The sequence below is a fragment of the Anas platyrhynchos genome, chromosome 4 (genome assembly GCF_047663525.1).
Source record: "Anas platyrhynchos isolate ZD024472 breed Pekin duck chromosome 4, IASCAAS_PekinDuck_T2T, whole genome shotgun sequence".
Classification (NCBI taxonomy): Eukaryota; Metazoa; Chordata; class Aves; order Anseriformes; family Anatidae; genus Anas; species Anas platyrhynchos.
In genome coordinates this window covers 19,724,098-19,741,653 of record NC_092590.1, presented here as the reverse complement: position 1 = coordinate 19,741,653, position 17,556 = coordinate 19,724,098, and the positions used below count along the sequence as shown (strand labels likewise).

The 17,556-nt window shown below is 32.9% G+C and overlaps 1 protein-coding gene across 13 annotated transcripts in view; it reads left to right on the top strand.

Moving 5' to 3' along the window:
• SGCZ (sarcoglycan zeta) overlaps positions 1-17,556 on the top strand; it is a 444,851-nt gene that overhangs the window by 391,729 nt on the left and 35,566 nt on the right. For all 13 annotated transcript variants that reach the window (XR_011808957.1, XR_011808956.1, XR_011808955.1 and 10 more), the window contains one exon: positions 15,963-16,035. Coding sequence is in view for 10 of the 13 variants with exons in the window: in XM_072037142.1 (XP_071893243.1) it covers positions 15,963-16,035 (73 nt within the window). In the remaining 3 variants the exon portion in view is untranslated. The remainder of the gene's footprint in view (positions 1-15,962; positions 16,036-17,556) is intronic.

The window sequence follows — 17,556 nt, the reverse complement described above, 5'->3', positions numbered from 1 at the left end:
CTCTGCAATACATCTCAAAGCTTATTTACAGCAAATTCCTATAAGCTTGGAATAATTTCACTCATAGGAAGCCATTCCAGAAAAATAAAATCAAATCTCTTATAAAAATATGGCCTGCAGCCTTCAGCCTACATTGAGACTGTAAATTCCTGTCCTCATTGTGGCTAATGACAAGTTTACATTTCACAGTGTCTGACAGCATTAAATTCAGCACACCAAGACACAAACATAATAAGCCATGATTTTGGATATAGTAAAATATCATCAATGTATATAAGCCTTTGAATAAATATTAGAATTAAAAGTATAGAACAACATGAGTTTGCACAAAGTGCAGAAAGTACTAAAGTGCATAAGTATGTATAAAGATGAAGTGTAGACAGAATTATAGATAAAAGTGTATAAGGAGTCCGAATGGGTAATGTAAATTCCAGAAATAAGACTAGCAAAAATCAACATAAATAAATAAAAGTGTATGTGATAGGAATCATCTCATAAAAGCAAAACCCTTAATATTTAAGCAGAAATGGATGCATCTAAAGAATGTATAACTGCTCTGAGGTTCAGAACGCACATGGAATTAGTTCTCATAGGTAATAATGAAAGGGTGAAGATAATAATGTAAAGGTAATAATGAAAGGGCATGTGGTAATATTGACAAGAATACCAAAAAAGTTTATACAGGAGAAGCTTTTTTATAAGTGAAAAAAATAATAATAAAAATAATAATAAAAAAAAAGTCTAATGCACAGGATCTGGCAATAACATTTTAGAATGCTTGGGGGCCTCTTGTCTGTTTTGACTACTGAGACGTGCATCTTTTAGGAAAAATATTGGTAAAAATGCAGGCTATACAAAAGATTTATGGATTATAAGGATGACACAGTCTTGAAAAAGTAATGTAAGAAGTGTAGTTAATCCATGGGAAGGAAAACTCTGGTAGGGCAGCCACCGTGTTAAGAGAACATCCCCTCTTTGAAAGTTACAGGAAAACACAATGACAAAGCAAAATTAAATTGACTTCTGGTGGTCAGATTTGAAATTGCAGAGAATTTGTAAGACTTACAGGAATCCTCAAAAAAAAGTTAGGAAGAATTTTGCATCGCAAGATGAATTGAGATCATGTGATGCAAGAAAGTCAAATATCATGCTGGAGTGTATAAACAAGCCTGAAGATTTGATTAATTCTACACTGGCAAGGTCCTATCCAAAGCATTTTGCCCAGTTTGGCATAACCATTGTTCAGTAAATAACTGGACAAAATCCAAAGCCATGAGATTGATTAGTTGTTGATGTTGCTGTTCAGCTTGAAGAAAAAAGTATCAAAGGGAATATGATAACAGTCTTGAGGCCTTGAAAATCAGCCTATTGAAAAACAAGGAATCCTCTCTATCTGTAAAAATAAAAGTCTTTTTAATGCAAAAAATAAAAATAAAAAAAAATAGTGAAACACTGGAGTAATTTAGCTGCAGAGAATGTAGAATTTTATCATTTTGTTCCACATAATTATGCCAACAGCTGTTGAGGATGACATGGTTGATCCTGATTTAGTTTTGAACTTAATGATCACAGCAAAGAATAAGCCTTAGAGGAGATCAAATTTTTATTATTATTATCTTTTATCTTCAGTAACAAACCAACTAATAAGAATTCAATAAAATTCCTTCTTTGTAAACTTAGCAGCAGTGTCTTACTCTTTGCAGCTATTACTAGCACACTTCTCACAAGTCTCTGCTTGTTTAAAATAAATCTTCTTTGTGTTAATTTTAAATGTTGCATGTAGTTCTACAATCCACATAGAATCTTTTAATTTTAAATAATTTTAACTGCTTCATATTATTTATTATCTCATTTTAATACATTATGACTAATGTTTTGGGCTTTGCTGAGCTCTTATTTATCAGAGCAAACTAAACGAACCCTACCTCCCACTTGAATTTATTCATTAATTATAAAAAAAAAAAAAAAAAAATCCTTTCCATTAAAAAACAGGAATATTTTTGTGGGAGAATAATTTAAAGTTGATACATGGGGTGTCCATATTATTTACTAGCAATTTATAGAAAATGTGAAAATAGTAAATTATGTGAGCTTTTACTGTGAAACAGTGAGTGTTGCAGACAATTTAGCAAGGTCATTTAGGTTTCAGTAATGTCTAGAAGATGGCAGTATAACAGTATTCTGCTGTTCTACCTACAATACTCATAGAAGAGTCAGAATTTTGGTTGAAATTTACACTAGAATAATTCTAACTAACGTGTTAGTTTTAATTATGCTCTTTAAGGTTTTTTATATTTAATAAAACATTTGATTGAAAAAATCAAGCTGGGAGTGTACAAAAAAAAAAATCAGTATATGCATTTGCACCCAGCTCTACCCATTTCTCTCTCTGCTAATCATTCATGAAGCCTATAAATTACAAAGCACTCATTTTGACTTTTGAATGTATTTTTGTTCAAACTAACTATAATTTCCCTTATTCTATTTTGCAATGTAAAAGAATAGCAAATAATTTAATTAATTTCTTAAGATTTTCCTTGTCGTTAATTATAGCAATACTGATGTCTCTTTGTAAATAGCATAATGGGTTACTCTCAGAGAACTGGGATAGCTCTCCTGCTATAGAAGGAAGGTTATGTGCTCTGCACCAAGGTCCAGCAAGTATTGTTTGTACGGCCAGCACCTACTTTATTGGATTTCCCTGCTGCGTTTCAGCATATGAGACAGAGACGGGCTTTCAGGGACAGGCTAGAAGCTTACCAACTCGAATGTCTGCACCATTTCATCTAGGCTTAACGCTGTTGCTCTGCCTTGTTCCAATGAAGTCCTTCAGCATTCCCATCTCACCCACAAGTCTATTGACTATTTGACAAGTCTATTCAGTCTAGCGTCTATTATCAGTCTACTGACAGCTTGATTATTTCTGTTACTTACAGCTTTATTTCTTTACCTTGTGAATGCTTTCGTTTTTTAGAAGAGTTGTTGTTGAGATGAGCACAAGTCTTTCAGATAGAATAGAACTTCATTACCTACTACCATTCCTATTCCAAACTATTCTGTCAGCCAAACCAGGTTTTCACAGCAGGCACTGCTCCAGTGGCAAGCCTCCTCCTTATGAGATCTGATCATCAGACAAGCATCTTAAGGTAAGTCTAAACAGTATACTATACATGGTTACAAATAAGTTTTTCCCTTGCTTGAAGTCTAACGGCACCATCCAGCATATATGGTCTTGAGACTGGAAATTGGATTGGTGTAGCCCCTGAAGGGACTTTCCAGATCAGACCAAGCATCTTTCTTGGAGAACACCTTTCAGTTGTTTTAGATCTCAACTGACCAGTTCTGTTAAGGAATTCTTCTCTTTATTCTTTCCTCTTTCTTAGAATTTAATTCCTAGATTTGAGAGTTACTTGGTTATTTAGGCCACGATAAGATGAACACAACAGTGACAATAATTTTATAGTCATGGGACTGATCTAAGAACCCCTGACAGCATAGCTTCTTTCTTTAAATGTATGAATAACGCCAGGCTCAAACAATTTCCTAACAATAGAAGTAATATACTTTTTTAAAGTCATGTTAATCAGTTCCACTGCAGAAATGTGTGAGTTTTCCATTGTGAAACATGTAAACATAGTGCATTTCTCTAGTTTTTAATTCTTGTTTGAGTAAATAATTCATGATGGTGCTTTGGTCATGATTACTTTGTTGTGACCTTTTAGGATGCAAAATGCAAGTTATTTTGACATGCATTACAAGTATGTTTGTTTCGTTATTGGATAAGTTTAATCCTTGGAATTTAGTTGCCCATGCAAAACCTGTAATTAAAATACCAAGATGTATTTTACCGTATTCATTTTCAAAACATTGTGATCGCAAACATTCTTTTCAGTAAATTAATCCTATAGAATTTTTTTATTAAAGCAAATATAAAACTTCTCCATCTTTGCAAAACCCCATCAAGTGAAAGGAACCTGGAGCTTGACATCAGTTTAGGGCTTTCCTCTTAATTGTTTAGAAACAAGAATGAGCCTTGAGCAAATGAATTAAATTGACTTCTAAGTTCATCAGAGCTTTGTACTTAGACTGGACTCATCAGTTAACTAGTCTGTATTTCTGCAGGTTTGCTATTTTTTTTTGTTTGTTGGTTTGTTTGTTTGCTTGCTTTTTGTAGCAACTATGAATGACACAGGTTGTTATAAATTTTTCTCACTCATGGTATGTCATTTTAATTATCTCACTGATATGAACACATTTACCTTTTCCAGAACTCCATTGTCTATCCTTTGGATTTGAATCTGCAAGCATTCTGACACTGATCCTACAACGCATGTGTAGAATGAATTTTGGTCCTATGAGTTGTACACTGAAGCTAAAAAACAATGAGGAACATTGAAAGACTGGAGTAATAAATAGCTGTTAGGATCTTGGATCATGGCTGAGATTTTATTGAGTCACTTGGTTTTTCCTTCTGTAGTAATTATCATTCCCATTCTTTTTAAATTTATAAATAATTTTAAAAAGACCTCTTCCTATTAAGTATTTAAATTCTTTGCAGATAATTTATCTTTTACTTTTCTGCTGTGCTTATAAATGAATCTAGTAGCATATATTTTATGCTTGACACATTCCTAAAAGGCATTCTCATTCATTTCATTGTCCATCATTTCTAATTTTTATTATTTTTTCCAAAAGTTTTGTCTTTTTAAAATTATAATTTCATATTGTACAATTGTGCATAACACATACACTCACGCACACAAAAATGTCTTCCAGTTCTTCCAGACAGTCTTATTTCTTTACAAATTCCAAAATGTCATTTAGCTCAAGTGGAGACGTTTCCCTTAAGATTTTTCCCATCCTTATTCCAAAAACAATCTGATAGTGTGATAAAAGTGACAGGCAAGTACCATAGCTTACATCGCTTACAGTGTAACTAGAAATAGTGCTCTTTTCATGTCCTTTTTCTGCATCACTTTCTGCAAAGAAAGTGTGTTACGGTTGTCCACGGTCTAGATACAGTACATGTAAAGCTTTCAAAGTACCAAGATACCACATACCAAGACACGAGATGTATCCAAGATCAACAAAGCAAAATACTGGTGGTAGCAGAAGGCTAGATTTACTTGAAAATTTCTTTTCCTAGTTTATGGTCAAAAGCATGAGTTGGAGTTGGTAGTTTCATCTGAAAGTCTTTTCTCATTAAACATCAAAGGGAAACACTTTTTCTTGAAATATTTATTTTCATATCAAGCAAACCAGCTGCATTATTTTTGCTATTTTTATCTTAGTAGAATTACCAAATGATGGACGATTTTTTAAATTTGTTTTTACACTCACAGTGTGGAGTAGAGAAAACCCAGTAGATAAAGCATACTGTGCAGAAAGAATATTTATCAACGAGTTTGTTTCATGTTTGAGCTGTCAGGATTGTTTTCAGGCTTTTTATAGTTGCAGGTTTTTTTCTTCTCACTTTAATTCTTGGTCTTGCCTACCCAGTTTATATTTAGGTTTAGGATGAAAGCTGAAAACCAATTAGAGCTTCTGAACTTAAACCTTTAATGAATTTTTTTTTCTTTATGACAGCTAAACTAGAAGTTTCTCAGAACAATTTCATTATGGAAAAGTATTTATGTGAAAAAATAGCATAGACATAAAGAGGAACTTTTGATACAAAACCTTTGAAAGGAAAAGGGCAGAGTGAGTACCCTGATGAAAAGAAAAAAAAAAAATCAACAACACTATTTACTGTGCTAAGATGTCTGAAGGGCAGAGTGAGAGTAAAGGACCAGGAAGATTGAATTTAAAGGAAATACGTTTATTTGGAAGATTTAAAAATATAAGAACAGAGGTCTTTCCAAATGAGGATCTTATCAGTGAGAGCTGGAAGACTGGATTGCTAATCGTTATAATAATTAATTGAATAACGCAGGAAAATAACTCTTAGACATGGTCTGAAGAACATGCAAATTAAGAAAGGATTTCTTTTTGTTTCTTAAACTATCTCTAATGTGGTCTTTTGTTCATAGCTGGACATAGGAAATATGTTATTTCTGTAATTTTAACTTAAAAAAAGCTAAAGTAAAAAAAAGTGATTTCAAGACAGCTGTCAAACTGCCTGACATTCTGTTCCCTAGACCTGACAGTCCTGGTGGTGCCTGGTGTTCAGTATTCTATTCTGAAAGCACCTGAATATAATGCAGCTTGGTTTCTAAGAGGATATGAGCAACAGGTTTCTCTGGCAGCTGACCACACAGATTTTTAATGCAGAAATTAAGCCCTTCTGTGCTTTTTGCCAGACATTGCTTAGCAGCAAGGCAATTAAAAATGCTTAAGCCTTCTGGTGAATTTATGATAGGTGTATTGCAGAGTGATTTTTGAGTCTCTTTTGACTCACCAACAGTAAAAGAGCAAACACTAGCCTAGGGTTATGCCACAAGAGTCATGGCATAGCTTGGCTGTTTTGAGGCTTGCTGGGTAATCTGAATTGTGGTTGTAATCGGATTCCTAATACTGCTCCTTGGTGACTGTTGAGACTAGCACTGACAAATTACTCTGTGACAAGGTCAGTCCAATCTTGAATATGGAGTGGTAGACCTAGTAGTAAGTAAAACTTACCATAAACCCTCTTCCCACAGCCTCTGTAAGGTAATAGCGCCTCTCTTGTGGTTCTTGCCTGCAAAACCTGTTGTGTCTTACTTTGAGAAAAGATGTTTATTTTGGCCAGCTTTAGCATAATGTAACATGCTATAATATCTTGTCCTTTACTTGCATAAAGCATGTTGTCTTTCTGGTGACAAATAGAGATCATACATACAAACGTCATTGCAGTTAAGAGGTGAAATACATCTGCATCCATTTTGTTGCTAAATTAACTGCTATGTGAACTTGAAGGTGAGAATATTCCTAAGAGACAAAAGTATTGTTGTGCATTCACCATCTCCCTCATTATACAGAATTTCTTTTTAAAACTGCAGTAAACACATTTACAATTTTGCTCTAGGAATGCCAGGCTATAATGTGCTATTATATATATAACTGAGTACTGTTCTAGAGAGGAACCCAGATAATTAATAAAGTGTGGGGAAAAGAAAAAAAAATAAAAATGCAGTTGTAATAGGTGATAATTAAGATAAGTAGTGGCAATATCAAATAGAAACTTCCTAACAACCTTGTGAAGAACTGACGTTATAGCTTCATTTTATTTCTCATATTCTCATATTTGGGAAAACAACAACAACAAAAAACACAAGATGACTTTCAGTAATGGGAGGTACTAACACTTCTGTTTCAATTTGGTTTAACAGGCACAAAATGCGTTATATAAATGTATCTCCATTTCAGCATTACAAAAATATGTGTGAGGTTTATATGATTTCTTCTCATGTTTTATTTTTTTCATGAATCCAAAAATATTTAAAGGCATTTCTACAGTGACTTTTTAAATACATACTATATACTTGTATATGATAGACTTTTTCTGTGTGTGTTAGTGCCCTCTAGAGGGTAAACAAATGTATTTATCTAAATATTTGATTATAATTTATCAATGGCATCCTAATTGCTATACAGTAAAAATGATATAATAGATCTATTTTAAAAATCTCGATAATAGTCCTACTGTTTTGTGGTTTCCCTTTGCATAAATAAAACCCAAGTAAATTGTAAGAATGCAGCAGTAATTATCACATCATCATAACAATTCATTATGCTGCAGCAATGGTAGAGAAAAGCAAAGGCATATTATTACATGTAAGCTTTCTTTGAAAATGTTCTTCCTCAGCATGTTTTCTATATTCGTCTATCAAATCTCTGTGTGACAAGTAGAAAACTGGTGATGTTGTAGTCACACTCACATTATGCAATGTAGATTCCAAAATCTTGAGATTGGGTTTTTGAAACCCCAGTATAGAACATAAAATCTCACTTGTTAGTAGATAGTGCTAATATTTCAGAAAAGCAGAATTATCATGGAAGGTCGAAACACTGAGAAATACAGAAATCTTATAGATACTGGGATCATATCATTTAAGTATTTGATGTTGTGATATCTGCTGCCTTTGAAATTCTGTTTACTTCCGACAGGAAGGCAGACAGGAAATAGAATATGGAATTCACATTCCAGCTTTTAATATCACTATGTATGAATATCACCTGTCTGTCAGAGCCTACCTTGGCAATTTGTTCTAGGTCCTCAGACAAAAAAGCAGCAGATATTTGTGATCTCACCATAAAGCCTAGATGCAAGGCATAAAGCCTAATTGCAAAGATCTAATTGTCACATGGCAATCCAGGTTTGTGTCCTTTCCCACACAAATAGGCTAAGATGAGTTATCCATGCAGTAAAAATGATCCTTGTATCTGAAAAAGCATTGATTTATGACTTGGGATATTCCATCTGTCAGCTTCACGGGTGTTGATCAGGTTCTTCTCATATATGTATCTTTTCATATTTTCTAAAGAGATTATTGGTATATATTTGACAAAGCCAATAATCAAAATACTAAAAATGTGAAGTGAGTATAGCTCTGTATAGCTCATCTACCTGAAAACAAAGATTGCTTTACGTCTTGAATTTTCTCTGATAGCTATATTCCTTTGAAACATTGAAACTATCTATCTTGAAAATAGGTTTTCCTTCAGGTTAAACTAAGAATTTCAAATTTGCTTTGCAGATCTTAAGAGCTTCCAGAAATAGCATCATTTCTCTCTGCAAACTGAGAGAAGACAGACACCAGACAAAACTTTCTAGTTCAAAAGTTCCATGACAAAATGCCAAAAGTGAAAACAGTCATCGGCACATACACTGACATAATGTACATAATTTTTCTGGAGTAGAGAATGGTGGTAAAACAATCACCTGAAAGGTTATGGTCATTTTTGTACACTTCTTTCATGCAAAGAGATAAGAAAGGACAGAGGCAGGCAAAGTCTGGGAACACAGAATAAAATCATAAGTTTGATCATATTTTTTCACCCTGTTAAAATTATTGAATATATGACATGTAATCTTACATATCCTGAAATCAGAAAGAACCAGTGATTACACAAGATAAGAAGAATTACGTTTAAAAAATAAAACAGATGATTCACAGTCCTTGCATGTAAGGATATGTAACTCTAAACATTTGAGGTAAGCTTGCTCCTGTAATAGATAGCATGATATCCAAACAAGCTGAAAATTACATGTTACAAAACAACAAAATTTAGGCTTTGAAGTTCTTAAAAAAATTTCTAATTCTTTATCCAACAGTTGGGAGTTTTGCAGCTAATTTTGAGCGTTTAATAAAATCATAATTATTTTTTATTACAAAATTGGTTATATAATTGCAGATATATGTGCAGTCCTAACATATATTTGTGGTGACTTCAGAATTCATTAAGTGCATCTTAGGCTTGTCTTGAATACCAGATATGGCATGAAGCAGTTACCACTAAAATAGAATCATAGAATCACAGAATCATTAAGAAAAGACCTCCCAGATCATCTGGTCCACCCTACAACCAATGTTACCTGCTAAGCGTCAAGTCCAACCTTTCCTTGAACACCCTAAATATCTGTATAAGCATATATAAGCATCAATCAGTTCTAACACTTAAGGGTGACTTAGATGACTTCTGATATATTTAAAGTGAGATTTCCAACCAAGCTTTTCCAATGTAGATATAATTCAGGTGTCTTGAAGATCAAATGTTAAAAGCAAAAGCTTAATTAGGTTGGGAAAATTGGTGTTCTAGTTTCGGTTCAGTATCAGTAGTTAACTAAACCTTAGAGATACCATTTTCTCATTTTTGGCTATAGACAAAATATAAATCATTTCTACTCCTAAGTTAGGTAACTAATGAGATGTTTAGAAATAACAGAGGAACTCCTGATAAATTCCTCTGAGCTTTGTACTTCTCAAAATCAAACCATTTAATTATGGAATATCATCTATGGAATATCAGCATTCTGTACAAATGCAAGACACTTTACTTGTAGTAAAAAATGATATGAAATGATAAGGTAATTCAGTTAGTCTTGAAGTTTAAGCCTTCATTTTGTACTTGGGAGATGCAAGTTCATGTCCCATTCTTTCACATCCTAGTTGAGTACCCTGGTTATCAAGCTACTGACTGTTCGATTGTCCTCTCTTTCATTGATTGATTCATTAATTTTTCATCAAGGAAACAGCTATTCTAATTTGTATTTAATTTGAATTTAGTATTTGAATTAAATACTAAATTTATAAATTTATTAATAAAAATTAATTTGAATTAAGTATTCATTATAGTATAAGTCTGGGTTTTCCAAATCCTAACGTTGTCTTCTAAAACCAAGTGGAAATACAGTCTCCCTTTTTGATTTATTAATTACAAAAATAATACAATTAAAATTCAGTTTTTGAATGTTGACAAGGACATTTTCTATTCTGCTTCCCACTATTGTGAACCCTGAATTATCTACACCATTTTACAAGAAGAAAAAAAAAAAAAAAGAATAATACTATGATAATAGACTAATTAGACAAATTATATGATAATAGACTAATTGACTAATAATAATACAATGATAATAGACTATCATTGATATTTAGGAAAACATGTTTTGGTTTTTTTTTAGTAGTTATTTGCTGTGAAATTAAAATGTAAGGTTTAAATCTATTCATTTACATATAGCTTTTGTAGCTTTTCAGGGAGACTATCAATTCAAGCAGAATATTGTTAATCATTTTTATTTTAATATTTTTCTCTGATTTGTACTCTATGGGAAAAAAGTCGATGTCATGAAAATTGTTTTTTAAAACTTGTTATTTGTTTTGGTTTTCAATTATGTTTTTCAGTTTCATTACAGTTTTGAAGAAATACTCAGTTTTAATTTTAATTCACAGCAGTTTTATTTTATAATGACTTCTTTTTATCCAGGAAGTAGTATTTAGAATATTCATATCCAATTATTAATTTAATTATGTTACTCCTATGCTCAGTTCAAATTTATTTTTTTTTTTCAAATTGATTCACTTTTTCAGCATAGTAAACTATGCAAAACATTGATTTGGGATATTGGACCTATAAGCAAGTAAATGTTTGAGTTAACGAACACATAGGCATAATCCAGTTTTATTTGCTTTGCAACATCTACGTAGGAGGAGTCTTAACTGTACATCACTATTAAACAGTGTATCAAATGTTTGTACTCCTTGCAAGTTACCACGACTTGAGAAGATAAATGTTTGTTTCAATTTTTCAAGTATTTACTGGAGTTTGGATTTGCTTCGATCAAAATTTATTACACTGAAGATACAGAATTTTAATATATCAAGGAAGTCAGTCACATTTCTTACCAAAATGAAAGGCTTAGAACGTCTTTACTCTGGTAATGTTGCCATGTGAAAAATACTCATCAAACATTTGTAATGTTCAAGGTCTTTGAGTAATGAATCTAAATCATTCATTTCAAAAATTACTTTTAAATAATGATTTATCTCTGAAGCCTTCAATGCTCATGTTTTAGTCTACATATAAACAGCTGCATCTAGTCAACTTCCTGCTTGTATAATAATTCCTATGTGGCCATATCAATACCATAAATTCAAATTTTAGCCTTAGACAGTTTTGCTTCTGAGAGACTCTGCAAGACTGAAAACCCAACAACCAGGCCAATTGTGTTTCCACAAAATAACCTAACTTCTTTCATTTTAGTTCTGTATTCCTCCCTAGGAAAAATCCAGTTTCATCATGCTTTTTTTAATACAAGTATCTAGCTAAATTACATTCCCATCTCATCCACCCCTCCTTTTTTTTTTAAAAAAAAAAAAAAAAAAAGAAAGCCTTGAAGAGCTGCACAATCAATGTGTGGTCCAGAAACTGCATTCTAACTCCTTTAGGTCTCTAATCTGCCCAATATAATTTATAATAACTGTGCTTTTAATAAATAAATATTTTCTGTGGTCTTCCTGTGATCATTGATATGTCTAGACAAATGCCTTTGTGGTTGTTTTTTTCAGTCTGGCAGTGGTCAACCTTTCCAAGGTCTTAGTGTTGAACAGTGGCTAGCTAATCCCACAAAGACACTTTTAGCTATGTGCACATGGTGAATTAATTAATTATTAATTTTTAATAGGAATTAAACTCTTAGAATAAAAAGTCTATGTGTTCAAGGTCTCTGCAGTGGTAAAGCAATCTTGATTAATTACTCATATTTCTCTCTGAAACCTTTGGATGCTTTAACTTAATGAATTTACAATGAGTTAAATGGCAAGCCTCAAAAATGATAAAAAAAAAAAATAAAATATTACAAATTCTTCTTTAAACACTGTAACTCAGAGGACAAATTGGCATTACAGCCTAACACTTGCATAATCGTAATACTTCATTGTATTGTTACTTGACGTTTCTGAAAAGCCTAGGGAAAGATCAAGGCAATAAGATTCAACTGTGCCTGTGATGCTGCAGTGCTACATAATTTGTGCACATCAAAATACTATGCAAATTCATTGTCAGTGCATCTAAGGTGATTTTCTTGCAAGAAGAATGTGAGTGGGATAATGCTAATATATGGTTGATTATTCTCAGCAAAATAATTTACTAGTATTTGATTCTTGGCATATCAACTCTTGAGCTTGTATTCTTCTTGCAATATGCTTGGGTGCTGGTCATTTTATTTCAGTCAGTTATTAAGTCACTAAAAAGTATACCAGTGTTGTTCTGTGAGCTAACTCATAAATCAAGAAAGGATCATTTGCTTGTTAGATGTATGTAAATGACAAAATTTTCTCAGTGTGCGCATACGTAAATTAATATAATCCAGTACCAAGTATCAACATTGTATTTCCATTGATTTTATGAAACTCATCATTTCCCAAAGGCTGAATTTCGGTAACCAGTAAATGGAGCAGGAATGAGTAGTTTATATTGGTCTCTGAATTCTGAATATACGTTTATTCTCAGTTTTGGTGGAATTGTGTGACTATTGCTTGGGCTGAAAGGATTACTTTGATCTGCTTTGTGTCAAAAAAGTGTATTTTAGATGTCTGGTGTTTATAAATCTGCTATGCATAAGTAGGTTTCTCTATAAATACACTTCTGGCCTTTTTGCCTGACTGATGTTACTTCCTGAGATTTATCCAGCAAATTATAGAGGCTGTTGTTCTTTGACCAAGACTTTGTCTTCACAGATGCTTCTTCCTTAGTGAAGTCTTTACTTAACTCATTCTTTTCCACTGGAGGCTGGAGGTGGGAGTAATTTTATTCAGTTACACTTTCACTTTTGATTTTACATCCTTTACACGTACTCACTGCCCTTGCTATTTTATTTCTTCTGAAAGGTTCACTTTCTATAGCTATCCATTCTAACTCATGTTCCTTTGAATTCAGTTCCCTGACTACTTCCTTTTGAGCTGTACTTGAAAGGGCTTGAAGGTTCAAGTCTTTTTTTTTTTTTTTTTTTTTTTTTTTTTTTTTTTTACCTTTGTCTCTGTCTAGAATTCCAGTCATCTCAAAGTAGGTCTTGGTTATGATTCTGTAGGTCAGGAATTACAATTATTTGTCTTATCATCTGTAAAAAAATAAACATTTTAACATTGAAAGTGATTAAGTACCTACAGTACGTATCTTTCATTAAAAAAAAAAAACAAAAAACAAAAAACAAAAACAAAAAAAAAAAAAAAAACCAACATGCTATTCATTTTGAATCCTGATTTTTATTGTTATATATAAAAATATGCACAAAAAAAGTTTTTCTAGCACCATTTCCTAAGCAGTATATAACGTGATCTAACTTCTCATCGAAGCAATATAAAGTTGCTATATAATAAATTAAATAATACCTTCCTGTAGCTTCTCTTCTGTTTTGTATTTTTAAGTAATGCTTAAAAAGCTTACATGTCTCCCATTTTCTATATAGTTTCTTTCCATTTTTCTTGATCCTGTTACTTTATTGCTTGAAACATGTCAGTAAATTCTGTTTGGTTGATATTTCTCACTTTCCTTCCTAAATATGAGAGAATTATATATGCCTGCTTTCCTTCCAGTGTAAAGTAAAAAGGAGATGTTCTTCCTTGTTATTTTTTGATAGCATATTTTTGAGCATAAAGTGTTTAATACAAAAGCAGTTATACCTGAAGTTTTGGGTGTGTGGAGAAAAAAAAAAAAAAAAAACAAAAAAAAAACATACATCTTCAAGTAGCAAAAGAAGCACATCTGGTTTGGTTTGAATTTTATTTAACTATATCAGATTAACTCTACCTGCTTAGATTTTCAATCTTCTTGAACAAGATAATCTTTCTGTCCAAATTTCAATTTTGTAAGGAAGAAAACATCCTCTAATTTTTTAAAGAAATGCTGCTGAAAATCGGAGATGTTAACACTGGCTTAGAACCAGCTGTCATTTATCTTCTATTATTAGTCTTTCCCTAATATTATCTTTGGCACTTCTGATTGATTTAGTGTCTGACCCATCACTATAGTAATGTTTTATGCATCTTTGTATTAATTCTGCTCTTCCAAATATTGCAGCTGTGGTCTTCTCATAAGACTGATATTCTGTGCGGTTTTTTGCATCTTCATATCCCATTTCCACCTTCAAAAATACAAAGAGTCCTTGGACTTGAAAATATTTAAATCTGCTGATTAAAGAGGTGAATGTGATCTGGAGGTACCCGCTGATACACAGTATTCAGGTCCACTGGGATTTTTTGCATGCCATTATGGATGGGGTTAAGATTTCAGTTTGGAGTAACAGAAATTAAGGCTATAGAGGCATGCTGCTCCTATCCCTTAAAGGTATCAGAACTGCAAGGGAACATCAGGTTTTAAAAGCAGATCCTACACAGCACCTCTGTGAATACTTTTAGGTATTAAGATGTGCTGCTTTTTCCTGCCTGTGGTTCTTCGTAACATTTGAATGCCTAACAGCAGAGGTAGACTATTGCTGTCCATAAAATGGAAATTGAGTGATATAAATGACTGTTATGTGTTCAGTCTTTGTGTCTGAGAGTTAAGAGAAATACTGATTTTATAGTGTTATTCCCTATGTGTCACTTTCTTGAGTGTTCTATTACTTTAATAAAAAAAAAAACTTGCTGTAATCATATGTATACTAATTTTTTTTATTGTCATTCTCTTTAAAAAATCATTACATCTAAAAATGAATTGTGTAGAAATTTGCCCTTTTTTTCAAATAACTTCAGTGAATATTTCTCAGAGCCTTAAATCAAAAAGGCTTTTTTTTAAATGGAAAGTCTGTCATGTAACTACAAATATGAACTTTTCATATGCAGCTTGGGTCTGGTTATAGAAATTAAAATTCAGTAGAGAATAATTTCAGTCTTAGGAAATAGGAACCCATTTTTCTCTGTCTCAGATTTTGAATGCCCAGTAGGTGGTATTCATCCCCAGCACACACACTAAAAAAGTCCAAATAAGTCTCTTTGAAAAGCATGGCTGTCAAAGGGCTGATGGAAGGAGGTTCTGGAACTCTTGGAGATTTAGGCTAGCAACTTCAAGAGGAAGACTGGTATTTCAAAACTTTTGGAAGCTTGAGATCTTGATTTAAGTAATCAAAATGACCATCAGTCAAAATGAGTAGGTACTTTAAAAATGTGTTTTTGTTCTTTTTTTTTTCAAACAAAATTATATTATTTTCCTTATCAGAAAAGCAATCTGTCTGCAGTGTTAAAATGAGTGTTCGGGCAAGACAGCATTGAAAAGTTTGGTTGTATAACTGTTTTCAGATTTTTATGTGAAATTCATGTGAAATTTATGTGAAATTTAGACTACTGATAAGCAGTAGTCTAAAGTCTCAAGTGATCAGTCCAGACTTTGACATAGAAATGCAAGCACAAATATGAAGAAACGCTGATGGGCATTGACAAAGGACTCAATCAGATATTTTATCCTAAAAATGTCAATTTGTGATCATACATTTCAATGTGTTTTTATTTTTCAAAGTAATTGTACTGTATTTTATTTATGTATTTTAGGCACGGAAGGGGCAGTGTTTGGGCACTCTGTGGAGACACCCCATATCAGAGCAGAACCTTCCCAAGACCTCAAGTAGGTGTTGTTCAAAGAATTGTTTTAAAATCAAGTATTCTCAAAGTGAATTAAGTCTTGATTAAAAGCAATGTTGTGGTTTAACCCAGCCGGCAGCAAAACACTACATAGCTGTTCGCTCACCCTTTGCCCTCCCTCTCTGGGATGGGGGAGAGAAACAGGAAAGTGGAGCCTATGAGTTGAGATAAAGATAGTTTATTAAGACAGGAAAAAAATGTTAACAATAACAATAATGATAATAGTACTAATAATAATAATCTGTACAAAACAAGTGATGCACAATGCAATTGCTCACCACTCACTGACTAATACCAAGCCTAACCCCTAGCACTCTGGCCCTCCTCCCCCCAGTCACCCCTGTATATATATAGGACACCCCTATATATTGTTTAGCATGACGTCAGATGGTATGGAATATCCCCTTTGGCTAGTTTGGGTCACCTGTTCTGGGTCTGTCCCCTCCCAGCTCTTGCTTCATCCCCAGCCTACCAGTTGGCAGGACAGAGCGAGAAGCTGAAACATCCTTGGCTTTGTGTAAGCACTGCTCTGCAACAATTAAAACATCAGCATGTTATCAGCACTCTTCTCATCCTAAGCCAAAACATAGCATTCGACCAGCTACTAGGAAGAATATTAACTCTGTCCTAACTGAAACCAGGACAAGCAAATAGTAGATAACACTGTCTGCTTAATGACTCTTACGTATCCAAACCACTGGTAAACTCCAATTTGTTCTAACTAGACAAAAAAAAAAAACTATGAACTTCTATCACACAAAGTGTAAAATACATTACTTCTTGGAAAGACTCACTTCCTGTAGCAGAACACTTTAGAAATATACTTTCACCAGTGTTCAGAATAGGAACATATGGAACATTTTTAGGATTATTTGACTACAGCACTGTTTAATTTCATCTGATGTGGATTTTGTTTTCCTATGAGCTGTTATTGAAAAATATATCTATAAACTTTTTTTTAAGTGGTGTTTCTGGGTTGTTGGATTTTGAATACTCCATGCATCCATTTCAAAATCTCATAATCAAGTGAGTCTACCTTTGCAAATTAAAAATAAAAAATAAAAATACAGAGTTTGCTGTCCGTATTCACAAAAGTAGAGGAATAAATAAATAGTAAAATATCAAGTCTTAAACTTACTAGATTTTGTAGACCAAGAAAGATACAATTTAGAAAAATGTACAGTGAAAGCTTTTTCATGCAGTGCTTGCATGTGCATAAATACTGTAGTCTACATGGATGGATAATGAGTATATATGACTATCACAGAAAATCAAAGGTCTTCTCTTGTGTTTCTCTCACCAGAAGTGTGCTGTACCTGCCTAGCAGTGTTTACAGTGAATCGCTGCACGAAAATATTGGTTAAATGTCCTTCCTAATATTTGCAAAGGTATTTAAGATAATAGACCAGTAAGGATTGTTGCAGAAATCATGTGCAGGAAGTTGTCCATGCAAACAAATTTTCTGAGAGGCCCAAAACTTTGAGGAAGAGGCTGGAACTTGTCT